Raw genomic sequence first — 21,379 nt, 5'->3', positions numbered from 1 at the left:
TAAGCTCTCAGAAAGCTCTCTTATCATAATTAATTGAAGAACCAGCACAGGTGGCTTTCATTTTCACTAGAGAGTTGATATTACTGAACTGAGATGTGCTTATTCATGTTAATCCTGAGAGCTGTGAACTCCATTAAATTTCTCCATTAAATTTCAAGTGAAATAAGCAGACAGTAAATAAACTGCCTCGTTAATTACATTTTTTATAAATTAATTAATTATGTCATAGGATAACAGAACATGAAAAGAAAAAAGGGTAACACTTTCTATGAAGCCCGTATTTATAATACATTATAAGGGTATTCTTAAGGCATTATAATGAATGCATCATACTTATTTGTGGTTATAGCTTTTAAGAGTATGATGATTTATAACACAGTGAACACGTTGCATCCACTTTTACAATGGATTATATTTCTCATAGTTATAATGTATTATAAGTCTCATATCTTGTCATTTTTCGTATGCTACTTTACTTAAAGTGGTCAAAGACCACTTATAAGTAGTAATAATAATAATAATAATAATACTAATAATAACAAAAAAAATTCTCTCAAACAGCCATAAGATCAGATATCAGATCAAATGAATGTGTAATATGACACATTTGCTTTGAACTATTTTATTGTAATATCAGTTTGATTATTTTGATGGTACCCTTTAAACAGCTGTTGATAAGTGACTCTGCGACTACATATCAACTAGCGGTCATTAGAGTATTAGTATGTCTGCTACTGTAAATATTTGCTAACACTTTATTTTGATGGTCAACCAACAGTTAAACTGACTATAAGTGTCTTTGCAAGTACGTCAACTTATTCTACCATACTAGATTCTACCATTCTTGAGCATACTAATACTCTAATGAGAGTTATCATTTTTGACCGGGAACACCACAAGTGTGACTTTGTGCCATTTTGTACAAAATAAAAGCCTTTCAAAACAAACTCCCTGATTAAACATTAAAGTACACTAGTGCGATAAACAGTGCAAATTTTCATCAGTTTTTATTTAATATTGTGAAAATTATTCATAAATGTTTTTTTCACTCAAAAAATGAGGTGCCTACTCTCAGATAAATGAGGTCTACGATTAATCAGAAGCAAATATAAATACAAAACCAGTCCTAAATGAAAGATAAGAAGTTGACAAAAAGATTGAATCCAATCTTTGTTGATAATATAGCATAATGAGTGATTTATAAGCATTTGTTTGAGGCCGGGTCCTTTTTGCTCTGTAACATCACGGGTGTAACAAAGTGAAAAATCTCCCCCATAAAAGTATGAAAATTATCAAAAAATTTTTTAGAAGTAGTTATACCCTTTGTGAACAAAATCACACAATTTCAGTCCAATGCGATAACATTAACTAGTATTTTTGGGAAAAATATTTTTTTTTCAGAGCAAAAAGGACCCGAACACCACATGAGGGTTAATATGGTGTTCATTGTGTGTTATAAATAATCATACTCTTAAACTTATAACCACAAATACGTAAGGATTATGATGTATTATAACTGTTGTTATGATTATTCATGAGTTGATATAACATATTATATGTTTTTTTATAATGCATTATGCATTCATTATAATGCCTTAAGAATACCCTTATAATGTATTATAAATACGGGCTTCATAGAAAGTGTTACCGAAAAAAGTAATGAGATATATCTTATGAGAACAGAGCATCAATGTGCTCAGTGCTGACAAATTCACTCTCCTTCTTTCACTGGGATCAAAAATATAAGGTATACAGCTCACAATGTAATGATGGTATGGTCTTTCTTACTGTCCAATGTCAATTCAACTTACATTGAATTTTAGTAGCAGAGGGGGTGGCTCCTAAAAAGCTGACTGATTGCCTCCACGAGTGCTGTCCAGTGGCATATTTTAACTCAATTAACAAATAGATAAAAAGGCACCTGACAAATGCTTTTGTAGCCCCTTAACCTGCACCATACCACAGACGGGCAATTGCTTTATTTTATATTAATTAATCAATTCGTTTTCATAAACTATATGCCTTTTAAAAGCGTAAAACCATAAGATTTGACCTCTAAAGTTCTTTTTTCCATCAAAAAATTACAGTGGAAATAGTTTAAAAAGTGGAGACATCGTTAGGTTTCTGCTCCTCTGCAACCAGAGCATTTTAAGCTGCTAAACTTCGGGAACATTTTCTGTCCAAGCATTCAGTAAGTGAATGCTCTTAGTCGGTCCAATACAGTGCAAAGAAAACCTGGCCGATTGCATCAGAGATGGCAGAGTATAGTGACTCCAGTCCAGTTTTTAGTGAATTATTTTTATTTTTTACTTTTTATGCCTTCATTTGACAGGATAGTAGAGAGTAAACAGGAAAGCACTGGGTGAAGAGAGGGGAGGGGGTCTGGCAAAGGACCTCAAGACAGGAATCAAACTCGGGACACCGTGAACGCAGATGCATCGCATGTCGGCGTGCCAACCACGAGGCCACCAGTGCGAAAGTTTTTAGTGAATTATTCATTCCAGAGTGTATTTAGCTTTTTAAAAAAGACCTTTCTCATATTATTTCATATTATTATTTCTCCAAACAAACAGTGTATATGTGTGCTAACAATGTATTTTTGCACATTTCAACACTTTCAACTGGTATTTACTTTTCGTTTGTGTTTTGTCGTTTAGTATTTCTGAACGGATCGATATTGTTTCTATGCAGTCAAGTCATGCAGTGGTCTTCTGGCATCTCCATATAGGCTACTTTTAAACTGTTGGACAACCAGACTTGGGACATCCAGGGCCAACAGACTTGAAACCACCAGACTTGGGAGCTCTGGCATTGGAGCGGACTCAGGAATGAGCTCTGGGCTGGATATAGGCGCTATCAAAATCCTCCTCCTATCCCACAGTGAAGAGAGATCCCATAATCTGCAGCACTAGATCCAGGAATTGCCAGAGTGTCCCTTGAGGACCAGTCTTGGGCAGCACTGATTTAAGAAGCTTGTTTAATCCCACTTGAAAGTGACTATATAAGGACATATCTGAGTTAGCAAGATTTAAAAATCTAATGATATGGTCCTCAAGGGAACGATGCTCGGGGGCAGAGGAGGATTTCTTACGATTATAACTTCTGGATAGAAATAGTGCAAACACTGGACAAGGATGAAGGTTTTAGTACACGTGTGTTGAGTGCTTGTGTTGCTGTGAAATGTAGTATACTTTGAAAGGCTGTGCACATGCGCAAAGCATTGTTGTCAAAACTGAAGTATACTTTGGGCTAAACTCTGTAGGAAGGCGGCCATCCAGGAGCAGGATTAGATACCCCTGCTATAAATCGTCTACGCACACACTGAGGCTGCATTTACAGCGGGTAAAATAAGTATTGAACACGTCACCATTTTTCTCAGTAAATATATTTCTAAAGGAGCTGTTGACATGAAATTTTCACCAGATGTCGGTAACAACCCAAGTAATCCATACATACAAAGAAAACAAAACAAATAAGTTCAGAATTTAAGTTCTGTGTAATAAAATGGAATGACCCAGGGAAAAAGTATTGAACACGCTTACTGAAATTAAATTTTTACTTTGTACAAAAGCCTTTGTTGTTAATGACAGCTTCAAGACGCCTCCTGTATGGAGAAACTAGTCGTATGCATTGCTCAGGTGTGATTTTGGCCTATTCTTCCACACAAACAGTTTTCAAATCTTGAAGATTCCATGGGCCTCTTCTATGAACTCTGATGTGTACTTCTTTCCATAGATTTTCTGTTGGATTCAAGTCAGGTGATTGGCTGGGTGTCACAGTCTTCAGCGGGTGTGCCCAGGATGGCCACCAGATGACTGTGTTCTGTGAGCACATGGCTTGTGTTGTGTTTGTTTGTTGAGACATATAAAGAAAACAATACAAATAAATTCAGAAATTAAGTTCTGTGTAATCTAACAATTCTCTTTCTTAACTCAAAACTTGCTTACTGAAATTTATTTAATACTTTGTACAAAAGCCTTTGTTGTTAATGACAGCTTCAAGACGCCTCCTGTATGGAGAAACTAGTCGTATGCATTGCTCAGGTGTGATTTTGGCCTATTCTTCCACACAAACAGTTTTCAAATCTTGAAGATTCCATGGGCCTCTTCTATGAACTCTGATGTGTACTTCTTTCCATAGATTTTCTGTTGGATTCAAGTCAGGTGATTGGCTGGGTGTCACAGTCTTCAGCGGGTGTGCCCAGGATGGCCACCAGATGACTGTGTTCTGTGAGCACATGGCTTGTGTTGTGTTTGTTTGTTGCCATGTGCTCTCTCCTGTGTTCCCCCGAGGCGGCGGTGCCCGCTCACGGTTTCACCGAAGCGGCGGTGCCCGGTCACAGTTCCCCCGAGGCGGCGGCGTCCGCTCACAGTTCCCCCGAGGCGGCGGCGTCCGCTCACGGTTCCCCCAAGGCAGCGGCATCCGCTCACAGTTTCCCCGAGGCAGCGGTGCCCGCGCACAGTTCCCCCGAGGCGGCAATCCACGGGGCGTCAGAGGCCTCGTCTGCCGCACCCAGTACCTCACGCCCGTTCCCGGAGCGTCCCGGGCTGATACGCAGCGTGCAGGAATCCCCGCTGATGTCGGTGCGAGCGGTCTGTAATCCTGTGCTGATCCGTCGTTTTTTCATTGTGTGTGTTATGTCTGCATGTAGTGCAGTTCCTAGCCTGCCTGTCTGTTTTTCCCCCTCTGGGTTGTTTTAGTTTGTTTTTGCTTCATTTTATTATTAAAAGAAAGAAACATTCATCCTGCACTTGAGTCCTCGCTTCATCTCTCCACACGCACCGTGACAGAACGGATCAGCCAACATGAGGACTCAGCGGAGAAATGGCTCACTCCATCTACCGGTCTCCACACTCTCCAGCCCCCTCTACCAGCGCATGCTCCAGCTGGATACCTTGAGCTCCCTCCGTCAACGGGGGGACTGGTCTGAGGGAGTTCGCCAGGGAATTTAGGAATGCTGCAGAGGGGCTGGGCTACAATGACTCCGCGCTAAAGGACTTATTCAATTATGCCCTTGATGACCATTAGTCACTGGAGCATGTTAGGATCCGCTCATGTATCCTTTGAGGGGTTTGTGGAGTTCTTGGCACGTTCCCCCGAGGCGGCGGTGCCCGCTCACGGTTTCACCGAAGCGGCGGTGCCCGGTCACAGTTCCCCCGAGGCGGCGGCGTCCGCTCCGAAAGCTCCAGAAGCGGTGGTGTCCGCTCATGTTTCCCCAGGGGCGGCGGTGCCCGCTCACGGTTTGCCCGAGGCGGCGGTGCCCGCTCGCGGTTTCCCCGAGGCGGCGGTGCCCGCTCACAGTTTCCCCGAAGCGGCAGTGCCCCCGGAGGCAGCAGACGAAGCTGCAGTGCTACCCTCTCGGAAACGGAGGAGGAGGAGGAAGAAGGCTTCTTCCATCCTTCAAGGCCGGGAGGCCTTCCTAGAGCCTGGTGCCCTCTGGGCCATTCTAGCAGCTTTATTTTCTTTTTCTGAAACCAATTGAGAGTTTCCTTGGCTGTGTGTTTGGGATCATTGTCTCGCTGGAATGTCCACCCTTGTTTGATCTTCATCATCCTGGTAGATGGCAGCAGATTTTTATCAAGAATGTCTCGGTACATTTTTCCATTCCTCCTTCCTTCAATTATATGAATTTTGCCAGTGCTACACCATGATGTTTTGGGGTGATGTGCAGTGCCATTTGACCTCCAAACATGGTGTGTATTATGGCATCCAAAGAGTTTAATTTTGGTCTCATCGGACCAGACTATATTCTCCCAGTATTTCACAGGCTTGTCTAAATGTGGTGCAGCAAACTTTAAACGAGCTTCAACATGCTTTTTCTTCAGCAATGGAGTCTTGCATGGTGAGCATGTATACAGGCCACGGCGGCTGAGTGCATTACTTATTGTTTTCTTTGAAACAATTGTACCTGCTAATTCCAGGTCTTTCTGAAGATCTCCACAAGTGGTCCTTTGCTCTTAGAAAACTCTTCTGATAATTCTTTTCACTGCTCTGTCAGAAATCTTGCGAGGAGCACCTGGTCATGGCCGGTTTATGGTGAAATGATGTTCTTTCCACTTCCGGATTATGGCCCCAACAGTGCTCATTGGAACATTCAGAAGTATAGAAATCCTTCTGTAACCAATGCCATCAGTATGTTTTCCAACAATAAGGTTGTGAAGGTCTTGAGAGAGCTCTTTGCTTTTACCCATCATGCAATGTTTCTTGTGTGACACGTTGGCAATGAGACACCTTTTTATAGGCCATCAGTTGGGACTAAACCAGCTAATATTAATTTCCACTGACTAGGGGCAGGATTGCTTTCTAATTACTGATAGATTTCTGCTGGTGTCTTGGCTTTCCATGCCTTTTTGCACCTCCCTTTCTTCATGTGTTCAATACTTTTTCCCTGGGTCATTCCACTTTATTACACAGAACTTAATTTCTGAACTTATTTGTTTTGTTTTCTTTGTATGTATGGATTACTAGGGTTGTTATCGACATCTGGTGAAAATTTCATGTCAACAGCATCTTTAGAAATATATTTACTGAGAAAAATGGTGACGTGTTCAATACTTATTTTACCTGCTCTATTTTTCATGGGTATTTTAATGGCCAAACACAATAAAAGTTGCTCCTAAATAATATAAGCATGTTCATTTCCCACATGTGGTGATAAGATTATTTTAGCAGTGCTGTTTACCAATGAAGGACAGTTAAAACACACACACACACACATACACAAAGGAAAAACTGGTTGTCAAACCATTCCACAAAATGAGCAAGGATGACATTTCCAGACTCCTACTTTGAATATACAAACTGGGAAATGTTCCGTGATGCAGGAGGAATTGACATTAATGAATATATAGACTCTGTGATCTGATATTAACAAAAGCACACAGTATGTTATCACTTTTGTAACTGTCAATACAGTCATTTTCTCAATAATGCTGTAGAAAAAACTGTAGAAAAAAATGCTGAACACATTTACAATGACATTTGCTGACTGGTCTTAAAGTGAGTAGGTGATCCTTTCAAGGGTCAAGGGTCTGAAGGCCATGTTATATTTATCAGAACTTAGGCTGAAGACAGGTTATATATATACATTTTTGGAGGGCTTTTATTTTGGAATTCAGCGTCAGAAAATGATTGACACTCTGAGGTGGTGTAATATCATTCTGATGTGACATTGATCTCTGAAAACAGGGAGTTTCCTTTCCATATCTATCTTTATTTATAGACAAAAACTACTTTTATTTTGAAATTCACTATCAGTCAGTTATTTTGAAATTCAACATTCAAAGTCAGATTGTCTTAGGAAATACATGCTTTATACGTTATCATAAAGTTTGCCGGAATTATTTCTCTCTCTTTTTTTAGTATTTTAAAATATACATTTATTTTACTGATTGATTGATTGTTTGATTGATTGATTGATTGATTCAAAGTGGAGGCTGAACTACTTTACAGCAAAGTAGCTTTTTAAAAGGCAGATTCCCTTTAATCAGTTGCTTTATTTAGTTTCAACAATTAGATTTATTTGGAAACAGTAGGCTGGTTTAATAAATAGTTTAGTGCCCTACACTTCACTAGTCAATCAATGCAATAGAAACGGACGCACAAGCGTCCTCGTGCAGGATTGGACTGGGACGTAATTTCACCACACGGGAAAAAAAGGGGCCAAAATTGTACCTTTTGGGGTACAATAGCTTGTCACTGGAGCAGTACTCTTAAAAGGACATCTTTGTACCTTTTTTTTACCCCTAATAGGTACATATTAGTACCTTAGAGCAGCAAGCGAGTACCCTTAAGGTACTAATATGTACCTATTAGGGGTAAAAAAGTTACAAAGATGTACTTTTAAAGGTACTGCTCCAGTGACAAGCTGTTGTACCCCAAAAGGTGCAATTTTGGCCCCTTTTTTTTCTGTAGCCTATACATCCTACTACATATGGGGAAGTCGTGGCCTAATGGTTAGAGAGTTGGACTCGTAACCCAAAAGGTTGCGAGTTCGAGTCTCAGGTCCGGCAGGGATTGTAGGTGGGGGGAGTGAATGTACAGCGCTCTCTCCCACCTTCAATACCACGACTGAGGTGCCCTTGAGCAAGACACCGAACCCCCAACTGCTCCCCGGGCGCCGCAGCATAAAAGGCTGCCCACTGCTCCGGGTGTGTGTTCACGGTGTGTGTGTGTTCACTGCTGTGTGTGTGCACTTTGGATGGGTTAAATGCAGAGTACTAATTCCTAGTATGGGTAACCACACTTGGCCACATGTCACGTCACGTCACGTCATCCACATCAATTTCTGAAACCAGACAACCCTATTATTTGTATGGCCATCACATAAAAAGGTCTAAATCCTTATTCTAAGGCTGTGGAAAATAATTAAAGGTTCTCTCTTGAACTGCACCTTCACTTCTCCTTTCCTTTTGTTAATTTTCCCCAATATCTCTGTCTCCCTTTTTTTCTTGTACCTGTCATTTCTTCACCAGCAGGTCTACTGTCATGAATATAACTGCATGTGTTCACTTTGTTGAAAAGAACCACCTCATTTCAATTTGTTAGCGCAGAATGTTATTTATCTTAAAATTACTTAAAAACCATATTTAACAACCCTATTTCATTCAAATATATTAAAACACATTTTCTAAAGTGCCCAAATGTCAAAATTAGTACAATAGCCTATTTAGGCTGAACAATCCTAATACTGAACATACTATTGCATTATTAGGCTGTGACTCTTTTGTACTACCTGTACAATAAATCCATGTGAATATCTGTCTCTGCCAAATTTTTTAATGTAACTTTACAATCGATTATGATGTCCTTTAGCCCAGTATTCTGACTGATCATCTGACTGAATAGATACTAGCAGTTTAATACTCAACTAACGTTACGTTAATAAAGACAAAACTATTTAGCATATTTACAGATGAAACTAACCTGCACTTGAAACCCTGAACTGGTCAGTGATGTTGCTACATCTCACTGCTTCTTCTGGCATCTTCCTCTCTTTCATGGAGTCCCGCGCATCGATTCTGTTCGGAACCGTTTGACGGAAGCGCGGAACAGACTTGAACCGATTCGTATAGCGCAGTCAAGACTAACCGATTTATGATTTATTATCGATTTATTATCGATATTAAATGATCACTTTCGAATATTGGGAAGGCATAAATATAAAATATTATTAATAATAATAACAAAAAAAAAGTTAATTAAAAAAAACGAAGGAAAAAGAAGCGGGCGGGCCAAATCAGCCGCCAGGCCACCGGGAATTCTCCCGGTGCTCCCGATGGCCAGTCCAGGCCTGTCCTCGTGTCATAAAATGTGTCATGGCAGGAGTCAGAAAATAACTGGCGAGTAGGCCTAGTTGGATTCAGTCTCGTTTTTAACGGAACTGTCAACTATTTAGATGTGTGTAAATTGTGATTTAGTGCCCATTTATGCCACAACTGGTGCAACCGGCCCAAAAGATTTAACTTAATAAAAACTTAACCCACGCACTTAATTCGAAAGTAAAGAAAAGGCTAAATCATTGGCTATTTTCAAATTTTCTCTTTCGCCACATTACAAACAAATACACTTAGCCTACATGAAGAAAGTAAAGAAAGCGAGGTAAATCGTATTTTCAAATTTCCTCGTTCACCGATACAAACTCTTAATAAAGAGGTCACTTACCACAACTGGTGCAACCGGCCCAAAAGATTTAACTAGTAATAAAAATAACTTAACCCACGCACTTAATTAGAAAGTAAAGAAAAGGCTAAATCATTGGCTATTTTCAAATTTTCTCTTTCGCCACATTACAAACAAATAGGCCTAGCTTAGCCTACATGAAGAAAGTAAAGAAAGCGAGGTAAATCGTAGCTATTTTCATATTTCCTCGTTCACCAATACAAACTCTTAATAAAGAGGTCACTTACCAGAAATGTAACGTTAATGGTTTTGTTTTGGCAATGGTTGCCTTCTGTGTTTCGACAAGACCGTTACACCCTGATGATAGGCGCTATGGAAATATATATCAAAATAGAATGCTTTCTGTTTGAATTATGCAAATAAGAACAAAACTTGGCTAGCCTACTTAGTTCTTGTTGTATGGTCAAAGACACTGATATTTATTTAATAAAAAATATAGTTGTTTAATGGTGTCCGTGTTATGTTCTAGGCTATTTCATCTACATCAACATTGTGAACTTTTATAAAGATGCAGTACGAACGGCACAGTGGCAAAACATTTGGCATTATTTGCATTATAGCCTATTATCGCGAGTTCTCTGCATGAAAGACACACGACGAGTTGGATGCGCTAGGCCTACTTTTTTTCTAGGAAGAATTGTCAAGCATTAGCCTACATTAAATGCGGAGTGTAGGCTATATTAGGATGTTCTGTGATGATTAAGATGATTGATAGGCAAATGTCGGTTTACGGTGTCAAGATGCACATGTGCGAAAAATGTCTCAGTGGTTTATTTGTTTGTTTATTGCAACAGAAAGACCGTCTGAAATATGTACAAACGTAGACTGAGAATACAATTCAACGCATTCTCCACAATACACAACAATAAAACAACTAAACTGAAAATAAAATAAAAGGGCTCCGTGGTTTCAAGATGCAATTTTATGAAATAGTATGTATCAATACCTACTATTCTGATATACACTCACACACACTGTCTAGAGATGAATTGGGAATCAGATCATCTTTACGCGTGACAATTCTATCTCTGCGCAGGCTACCCTCTCCTGGCTAAGAAGAGCTGTCATTGTGTAACAAGAATAAAGGAAGATATTATTCAACGGACATTCAGACCATAAAGGTGGAATGGCTTAATTCCAGATATAAAACAAAGATATCTAACATACCAATAAATCACAAATAACTAATAAATTAGGCATAAATTGGGTCATAATGGACCAAACATAAAAAAAATACACCAAAATCCGAGAATAAATTTGGTAGTATTGTTGTTGTTGATATTGCTATAAGAGAAGGACAAAACTGCAACATCTCTTCGAAAATAAAAGAAAATAGGTTTAATCTTTACATATATTATGAGATGTAGCCTAGGCCTATTACATCCATGGATAAAAGCAAAATAATCCTACTAAATAATAAAACTCTTATATTGTATCTATTTTTATCTCATTTAATTCAGTTGATTGATTTTTATATGGTCCTATGATTGTCATAGAATAAAATATGGGAAAACTTGCTTTTATCTATACACTGTTGCTACTTAACATTTCCTTCAAACAGGTTTAAAAAGGAGGTATCTTTTAGAAAGGGGTTGTACTCGAAAAACAGGAGAATGTAGAATGTCATTGTAATATCCGACTTTCTTTCTAGCTTATTCTGACAGATGGCGCTGTACAATAAAGATTTGCCATCTGAAGCGCAGCTAGAACCTTCCACCTCCGTGCCGTTCTTGGGGGCTAAATGCACATTTGAGCAAATGGTACAGAACACGCCTATAACACTAATACATGGAAAAGTACATTTGCATAATCACTGGCGCAATTAATTTTCTATCATTATTTTATAATTACCAAATGGTGTGCTTGTGTCTTTATGCAGTAGCCTGACTTACTTTTCTGCTTCTTTTCTGTTATTTTCAGTCATCATGTATCAAACCAATGAATAATTCTTTTAAAAAAATGAAACGAGAATGCTGGTGTGTATTACCTACATACTGACTTGACAAGCATTTCAGCAATTTCCTGCCTTCTATTGCAGCAGGGTAGTACAGGCATTGGCGAGGGGGGGTATCTACGCGCATTCTGATATTTTCCCCCTATACTGTAGTTTTTCAAAAATATACATTCCATGTTGTTCTTTTCAGTCATCATGTATCAAACCAATGAATAATTCTTTCAAAAAAATGAAACGAGAATGCTGGTGTGTATTACCTACATACTGACTTGAAATCTGATATAAAATATTGGAAACTTCCCTCATTTCTGTACACACGTGACCCTGGAACAAAAAGTAGTTCGTTTGTGCTCTATCTGTATTCTTCCGCTTGCTGTACTTAAAAAAAAAAATTGTTAATGTATTTTTTAATTTAATGTCATAACAGTTAAATATTTGTACCTAATAATGTGTATATATACATACTGAAACACAGAAAAAATAATTGGTATATTCATAAAATACTGCATACATGGAACTATTTGGCACGGCGTATAAATATATTGGCCGAACGTCACCTTTTTTCAATGGGAAGCCATAATGGAAGTTTGAGAGTTTAACAGAGAAGTGAAGGAAAAGGACCCAAGTTGAGTCCGCTCCTACGAGACATTTAAATATCGAGTTTTTATTTCTTGGTGGAGGCTGTCACCTTTCATTTCATGTGTTGGAACCTGGGCATCGCGGATTGTTGCAATGTTCGATGGCTTTTATTTTTTCAAGGATGGGTAGACGAGCTAGCGCGCTAGCCGTTGAAGCTAGCAGCTAGACGGAGCGCGAGCTGAGCGGGAGCGGGGCTTTGACAACCGTTCTTGAAGTGGAAGCTCACGGAGAGGACCCTCTCTCCGCCTTTACGTTCAATCACGGCGGCTACGGTGCGAACAGAGACTTGTCGTGCACTAGAAATTCTGCAGTTTGAGACGTGGGACGTCGCTTATCTTTTCACCCGGGGCTCGTCTGAGCTGAGGAGGGCATTTTGGAAGCCGGGCCTGTGGTGGTTTGGAGCGAGGCCCTTGATGAGAGATCCACAGCAGACTCCTTTCTAGCTAGCAGGGGGACTGCGAAACGAGCAGAGCATTAAATTGACCGATCGTCGGAAAGCAACAATACTCTCACTCCCACTAAAAACCTTAAAGACTCCTGTCACAGCCATGGCTGCGATCATAAAGGAAATTGTCAGCCGAAACAAATATAGATACCAGGAAGATGGATTCGACTTGGACTTGACCTGTATCCTCTTTGATCAATCAAATGTCCCTGTTCTGTCTATTGTGTAGAAACCAATGTCTGCTGTGAAGGTAATGGCTTGCATCTTGTTCTAAATCGAGAAATCTCTAACGTTTGATCGGAGGATACATACGAAATCAACGTTTGTTTGTTTTAAATGATTTTTTTGCACAAACTATTGGCACTGGCACCTAGTCGGCGACTGGAACTTGACATGATCTAGATCTAACGTTATTAGTTTCTGTGTCTGGATCAAGTCGAAGCCAGCGCCTTTTAGATACATGTCAGTTCTCAGTTTAACCAAATGAACGAGCAGACAGAAAATCAACAGACTGCACGCGCACTCATTTCATCCGTACAGTTGTTCTGGGCTAGTTGCATGTGCAAACTACAATATAAGCAACGCCAGTTAGGTTGTAAAATGTCATTTTCCCTTCTTTTGTAATCTGATCCATCGATTGGCTGCTAATCTGTGATCCAGTACACAAAACGCGTTCATTTCAACTCAAGGCTTCTCGCACCAAAACTGTAATTTGGGGGTTTAAAACAAAAGACGCGTCGCGTAGAGGACTCGCTGGTTTATGTAATGCGATGGATTAGGTGAGATGCACGAGCAGTGTCACACAAAGAGCCATTGCATCAGCTGCTCGCAGAAAATAGATCTCGCGTTCAATTTGGTGTAGTTTTGATTGAGCAAAAATGAGTCAGTTCACACGCTTGCGTACAAAAGGAAATGCTTTAGTATGTGAAGTATGCCTTTTTCGTAATCGCAGGAAGAGATCCGCGCAGTCCTGTTAAAGAGGACTCCCTCTGTTGAGCTGCATTTTAGAAACGTGACTGATGCCTGCTCACTTATGTGCCATATGTCATTGTCAATGTCATTTGCGTTTTTCAAGCACAGGTATTGTTTGAATGTACATTGTTGGTTTTGTGATGGCTTTGATCGGGCGCATTACATCCTTGCAGATGAAGTGCAAAGCACAAGTGGTTTGATTGCTCGTTTTATTTCAGCAGGATTCAGTGATATTGAACATTAACACCAAACCTGACGTTTAGCTGTAGTCCTGTTAACCTCACTGTCCCATTCGTTGCCCTGTAATATACAACAAGGCAGGTGTACCAAACACTAAGAAACAGGACTGGAAGGACAGTTAGAGGGCAGGGTCCAATCATTGAAGAGGTGCAATTATTTCTCTGTATAGCGCTGTAACAATGGCAAAAGGAATCTGGTAGGCCTTGGTGCATGTTTTGTAGAGAATTTTGAAATGTTAAGTGTATTTGCACTAATTTACACCATGCTGTTTTGCTTTACATCTAGTGTATTACATGAGTAGCCTGTGAATGAATTGATTGCATGGATGTTGATTTGCCCCTGCCTGCTTAGATGGTGTGTGGGTTCACTATATTGCAATGTATCATGCTATGCACTCATTGCATTTACAACACACAGTGTGTTGAAGTGGAATGTAGAACTCCCTGTTCTTACAGAAGTTTTGAAAGGATAAATATGGAGAATGATTTCATTCTTTCAGTCCCTTTTTATGTTACTGATGAGGCAACACTGTCTACGGCAATGATTGGTGAGAATACAAACTCTTCATTTGATGAAATACATCCTGTATGATCATTCGTCATGAAATATGTTCACTAGATTTAACTTCTATGAAGTTAGCCAAGATTAGACTAAAATTCGTCTAAAGCATTTCTGGATAGAGGAACTGGCCTTACTGTATCTGCACAGCTATTGCTCTTGATGTACACAGTGCTGAACAAATGTTTTTTTAATTTTTTTAGGATTTAGATTTTATTTGATCCATTTATTTCCAGTACATTTGCAGTTTTCATTAAAAGGTTTGTTGATCATTTTATGTCTGCAAGACAAAAATCAAAACAAACAAACACAAATGTGCGAGGTAATGTCAGTGCAACACTCACCTGATTGGACAAGTGACGTTCTGCGCGAAACTGTCCAACAATAGCCCCGGACAGTTTTTATTGTCAAACCTTCAATTATTTTTATGTCCAGTGAGTATGAATGAGGCATGGTTGCCTCATTCAGTGCATCATATTTATAGCTACTTGTTTATTTATGCATGGCATTTTTCTTAAGAGATATGGAGAGATATGGTCCCAAAGAGGTCATGGTGATTTAAATTTAGATAATATTGTGCGCATATCTTAGAAATCTAGATATGTGGTATGCATTTTTCTACATATTTTGTTCTTGGCAATTAATATAGGGAGCTTTTTAAAAGAGAGCAACTAATTTTTGTTATTGATTAAATATCCTTGAATTTGACCAGATCACTATGATCTGTGTTTACTAAATGCGAGTGAATTTGTCATCTCTTAGCTTCCTTAACTTTTCACTGTTTTATGACCTTTTTAGACATCATTAAAAATAATTTAAACTTATAATGATTGTCATGTGAAAACAGTGAAAGTCTAATTTCCTGGCTGGTTCAGATGGTAAACCTTTAATCTCTGAGCTCATATCCATACAGCTGTCAAAAAAAGTTTTTTTCTTCTTTTGCTGAAGTGTCAAGTTTGCTAGCTCAGGAGTGAGAACCACATGCTACACCATATCCGAGAACACAAGACGTTGCTTACCGTCATATAGTCTAGACTTTTTTGTTTTTTTCCTAGAGCATTCTGTCAGAGGCCATCATTGTATGCTACTATGATTGATTGATTTAAAAAAAAAAATTTTTTTTGAGATTGTAATTAAGGGTTTGTTTAACTCGTTTGCATACAGATTGAAGTGATCATGATAGATTTAACATTTAATATTTTGTTGTATTTCAACAACAATAATACAACACATTTTTGTTGTATTTTTGTTAAATTGAAGTTGATTTAAACAATTATGAGTCTCGTTTTGATAAATATTGATAGAATTGCTTTGCCACCAGTTCATCTGCTATAATCAGGGTCTGATTAGATCATCTTTGATAATAAAGGACTGAAAGTTATGTCAGGCTGAAGAAGTGATGCACTCGTTATGGAAAGGTGAGAAAGGAAAGTGATTCCAGGCTGGGCTGAGGCACAGTGTGATTTATTTAGTGCCCCTGTGTGGCCCTCTGGGTTAGAGGTCTATGCATTGGTCTCTTACAGCGAGAGCCATCTGTTCTATATTACCCAGAATGCTGTTATCTGAGCTCTCATTGCACAACTAAAAAGTAAAACGCTACTTTAGTGGAAATGAGTAAGTTCTCATCTGAAACCGGGACTTGATGTTTGTTAGTTTCCTGCTCGTCATTTAGCTGCTCTGCATTGTTCACCAACGTTGTCTGTTTTGGATATGTGTTTAACTGGTTGATATAATTGTGTAAGACAAGTGGCCAGTGGACTTTATAAATGGGTTCATATTTAATCAGATGATTGTAGGTTTTTTGTTCCTCCTGTCTAGTGGTCGACAGATATGTGGTTTTTGACAGCCGATGCCGATATCTTGGAAAGCAGGGTGGCCGATAAAAAGCAGATATAATTTTATGTATTTTAATTAATATTCAAGAAATTTGAAATCATTTAAAAATGGATTAAAAAATAAATGTATAAAATAAACATACTTAAGATGACAAAGTATTTTTCACAAATAAATAAATATTTAATAAAAATATAATTAAAAAGGAAGTAAACACTGTAACCAACAGGGCACTCAGTATTCTGGGAAGTTTGTGTGCATTGGGAATCATATTTTTTCAAACAAAGCCAAGGTAACACTCATTTTACATACAGCACACAGTGAAAATTACATGAATATGACTGGTCAAATGCATAAAGCGCAGCATAATTTGAAATCACGAGTTTACGATTGCGCGTCTTCAGTGAGGCTGAACTCTCCTCCTGTCAGCATTCAATTCGCACGGACCGACCGTCACGCAGAGAACACGCGATCATGCAGGATACAAATGCACACTTCACAAGATCTCACAGCTGGATTCGACTAAGTTTGCAAGGTTTTTATGTTATTATCAAATTAAATGTTCATTATTCATTCAAAGATTTGTTTAAATGATATAAAAACTTATCGGCCGATGCCGATATTTGAAAAATGCCAAATACTTCTATCCGTATTAGACAGAACTGTTAACGACGACGGCGAACAAGAGGGAGAATGTGAGCGGTGTGCGCTCAGGCACTGCCGCTCTCAGCGCCGTAAAAATAAAAGTCCTGCATCGAACGCATCGGCAAAACAGAAAAACTTATCGGCCGATGCCGATATTTGAAAAATGCCAAATATCGGCCGATATATTGGCCTTGGTGATATATCGGTCGACCACTACTCCTGTCAGTTTTCCTAGAAAGAGTAGATTTCCTTAACTCTGCTATCTAGATATTTATCCTAACATTATAGCAATGGGCTTTCCTGCTGAAAGACTTGAGGGTGTCTACAGAAACAACATAGATGATGTAGTGCGGTAAGTATTCGTTTTTTTTTTATATTCTTTGGAAATTTTGTCAGTATAACATTTGTGTCTGTAAGTCTCTTATAACATTTGCAACCCATGTTGTAGCAAAACCAGAAAAAACTGCTGTGATAGTTACAGCCAGAACCTCTGAAATGACCTGATGCACTGCTTTATCAGTTTACAGTGTGGTAGTCACCTTCAGTGACATTTTATAAAATGTGCAACTAATGTTAGACTGTGTGTCATTCAATATGCCATTCCATTGTCATACGAATAAATGCATTTGTGATTTTAATTGCTTGACTGTAAATCTTAGCCTTGATTGTGCAGAAAATATTTAAAATAATGTATTCAAGTTCCACCAACAATTCAGTGCATTAGACATTTTTTCTAGTCATCCATAGTTCCTTAGTGACGTTGGGTCTCATGCACTGATAATTGCGTAGATTTATATGCACATTCAAACTAATTCACAACACATGCTTATACTGTAAGGCTGAAACGATTAGTTGACATTATCGACAAGCATCTGATCATAGCGATGTGGAGGTTTGCACCAGCTCTGCAGTTCCGCACTCCAGTAAAGTCCAGTTACATCACGTTAATTTACATAGCACTTTATACAATTGATTGCTTTAAACCAAGCAGCTTTGTAGAATTTAACATGATAAAACTGTGTCAGTCAGTGTCTCTTTCAGTTAGAATTAGGCCTACCACTTTAAATTACCTTTTAAATTAAAGCTTAATCTAGCACTGAACTGCTTTGATTATTGTAACATTATAAGGTGTTTTAAGAGAGATTATGTTCTGAACAAAAGGGTTTACAAAAGAAGAAAAGAATGAAAGAATGTTGAATCGGAGATCAGACAGTTCCTTTTTCATACAGTTAATTAAATGGTGATTGAGAATGTCTTTGTCATCTCATTTTGTTTGCCAAATATTTATTTGTATTGTAAAAATTTTTTTAGTAATAATTGTAATTGTAATATAATTGCCTGACATCTGACGGTCGCATGCACAAGTTAGTCATTTGCATAAAACACGCCAAAACCATCTCTATATAATAACTTTCCACACAACCGTTGTTTTCAGCCTTTTGTCACTCTAGAAAGACATATGCTAAAGACAAATGAAGATATTTTAATTAAACCTAAGAGATTGTCATCCTACCGTTCAACCAAAACTTTGACTCTTCAAAAAGTTCATAATGTTATCAAACGGTTTAATAAAAAAAAAATCTGAAGAGACGTGATCACTTTATAATAGGTTTTAATTTTGTAATAAAAGATTTAATTTAGATTTTTATTAATATATAAACATTGATTATTGTTGGATGGATAAAGCACATCAAATATGGTAAATGGAAGAAACAATGAGGTTAGTTCTCGCATATCAGGCAAGCGCATTTGAGCTTCTTCAAGAACCAGTGAGGTTTGTTCTTGCACATTGAGCAGTTACCGTTGAGCTTCCTTTTACCATATTCAATACGGAGTGTCTATTTACACTGTGCAAAGATCCCACCTTGTTGGCAGAGGCTATTTACACTAACTTTGACCACCAACGTGTGTTTGGGCTAGTCAACACTACAAAAGACGGCTGTCAAACGTCGGCTCCAGTGGCGTAGATGGTAATGCGTGCACCATAGTCTTTTTGACGTGATCGACCCGGGGTTGAACCCGCCTTTTGTCTAACTTTTTTTTCCCCTCTCTTTTCAAATCTCATCACATCTAAAAGGCTTTTTTTTCAATAAAAATGAAGGAAATAATCAAAAAGTTGAAAATAAAGTATCAGGTAGGGTTAAGGTAGGTGTAGGGAGGGCTTTATTGTCAATAAGGTGACATCCATTTAATAATTTGACTTAAAATTATAATTTACACTTGATACGTTATTGCATACTGTTTTACAATGTACTGCAATACTGAGGTGCAGATAATTGCCACTATTTGCATTAAATAGTATAAATAGCAGAAAACCCTACTTTTTAAGAGTTCAAATAGAATCTATAGCATATCGTTAAAAAAATACTGCTATTTTCACTTGGTGTAATTAGAATCCATTGTTGTTTGCACTTAGTGTAAAAAGCCTCTATCGCTATTTACACTTAGTGCAAATAGCCGCTGCCTATTCAATATGTTTTATGTATGTGCATTGATCGGTGTTTCTATGTGAATGTAAGCTTGGATTGAACTTATCAATTATGGTGCATAACGTTATAATGTCTTTGAACCTCTTGAAGCATCAAAAATTTGGTGGAGTGATTTTCAATGGCGTGACAGAAATCTCTCCAGTGGTTTTATTTATATCTTTGTGTTTTAAAAATGAACAAAAATCTTAGGATTTTCATTTTTGTGTGAACTCTTCCTTTAACCAAATCCAACCGTGATTGTCTGGGAAAATAATTGTTGTCCTCTTTCTGCAGATTCCTGGATTCAAAGCATAAAAATCATTACAAGATATATAATCTGTAAGTGTGTTTCAAACAACTTCAGTTCTGTAAAATGCTTTTACTGCTAGAACATTTCCTCCAGTTTGCTGTTAAAAGTAGAAAATCTGCAATTGTGTTCGATTGAACATTAAAGAAAAACAAGCTTTTTGATCATTGTGAACGGAGGGCATTGTCAGTGCAAATAGGTCTGTTATTTAGCTGTGAATGTTCTGTTGCTTTTGGCATTGATGCAAAGTTCTTAGCAGAAATGTTACATTGAACTTTTGTACTTATCAGTTTCTTTGTGTTGTTTAGATGTGCGGAAAGACATTATGATACTGCCAAATTTAACTGCAGAGGTATGATACTTGGATTGCATAAATCTGCCATTTACTGCCGTTTTGTAAATGTGATGTCAGTTTTTGTGTGGTAATGATGAAGGTCTTGATTAACTTTTTATTTTTCTCTTGCAGTTGCACAGTATCCGTTTGAGGATCACAATCCTCCTCAGCTAGAACTCATTAAACCTTTCTGTGAAGATCTGGATAAGTGGCTCAGTGAAAATGACAATCATGTGGCTGCCATTCACTGCAAAGCTGGAAAGGGACGTACGGGTGTCATGATATGTGCGTACTTGTTACACCGAGGCAAATTCAAAAAAGCACAAGAGGCTCTGGACTTCTATGGTGAAGTTAGAACCAGAGACAAGAAGGTGATGTATATATTTTTGCTTTGTGTTTTCTTTCCTGAAAAACTCAAGTTGTGAAGTTGAAGTTTTTGTATAGAAATGTAAATCACAAGGTTAAATTTTAAAAGTCCATACTGATGTTGGCAGGAATATTACTATCATGATAGTAATATTATAGTCAAATATGTTTCGAACCTGTCAAGTCCTGGTAGATAAAAATCTACTGACCTACATAATTTCCCCCTGAGTATTCTTCTGTGGAGTGCACCAGTGCCCATCCACTTTTTCAGTGGCCTTTGTTCCAGAAGTATTTTTCCCATAGAGAATAAAAACAAAAAAAAGTCTTTGTTAAAGAGTTGTATGCCATGAATCAAACCAACCAGCTATGAGGTGAATCATAACCTTACAAATATAAATTTGAAGCAAAAAAGTATTTGAATAGCAAACAAAAAGACAAAGGTACAAGAGTGTGTACTTTATTGAGGGAAAGAACTGCAATTCTATGAAGAACTGCAAATGACCTAATGAAATTAAACGTGATGGAGAAATATAAAATTATTGATTTTAAAGATGTTGATTTATAGAAACAATATTTTACATTTATTGCAAAATTTGTATATAAAAATGTATATTTGTATATAAAATATTTAATCAGTTTCAGGGCTCCAGACTGCGACCATTTTTTCTGCCTGTGCGACTAAATTTTGGCGCGACCACCGCGTTGTTCAACTCATAAGCGCTGCCATTTCTGCTGCATGTGAGAAACATCAAACGAAACTGAAAGCATAACGAAACCGCGCTACTTTTTTGAACTGCGCAGCGATTCGAGTGTAGAGCCTGGTTTATACTCGCCGCGTCAGCACAAGCGCGAAGGTGCGCGCAGCAAAAATGACGCGAATATTGAGGAAACGATGGATGGTTTTCAAGCTAAAGTAAAGTAAAAGACCGCTTCTTAA

At 38.1% G+C, this 21,379-nt stretch overlaps 1 protein-coding gene across 2 annotated transcripts in view; it reads left to right on the top strand.

The window, feature by feature from the left end:
* Window positions 1-12,215: 12,215 nt before the first annotated feature.
* Window positions 12,216-21,379, top strand: part of ptenb (phosphatase and tensin homolog B) — a 20,275-nt gene continuing 11,111 nt past the window's right edge. For both annotated transcript variants that reach the window (XR_001631956.1, XM_016461334.1), the window contains exons 1-5: window positions 12,216-12,901; window positions 17,235-17,319; window positions 19,730-19,774; window positions 20,051-20,094; window positions 20,209-20,447. Coding sequence is in view for 1 of the 2 variants with exons in the window: in XM_016461334.1 (XP_016316820.1) it covers window positions 12,823-12,901; window positions 17,235-17,319; window positions 19,730-19,774; window positions 20,051-20,094; window positions 20,209-20,447 (492 nt within the window). In the remaining variant the exon portion in view is untranslated. The remainder of the gene's footprint in view (window positions 12,902-17,234; window positions 17,320-19,729; window positions 19,775-20,050; window positions 20,095-20,208; window positions 20,448-21,379) is intronic.

Source organism: Sinocyclocheilus anshuiensis, unplaced genomic scaffold (genome assembly GCF_001515605.1).
Source record: "Sinocyclocheilus anshuiensis isolate Anshui unplaced genomic scaffold, SAMN03320099.WGS_v1.1 scaffold220, whole genome shotgun sequence".
Classification (NCBI taxonomy): domain Eukaryota; kingdom Metazoa; phylum Chordata; class Actinopteri; order Cypriniformes; family Cyprinidae; genus Sinocyclocheilus; species Sinocyclocheilus anshuiensis.
The sequence above is the reverse complement of the archived record's forward strand: the minus strand, read 5'-3'. Positions and strand labels throughout refer to the sequence as shown.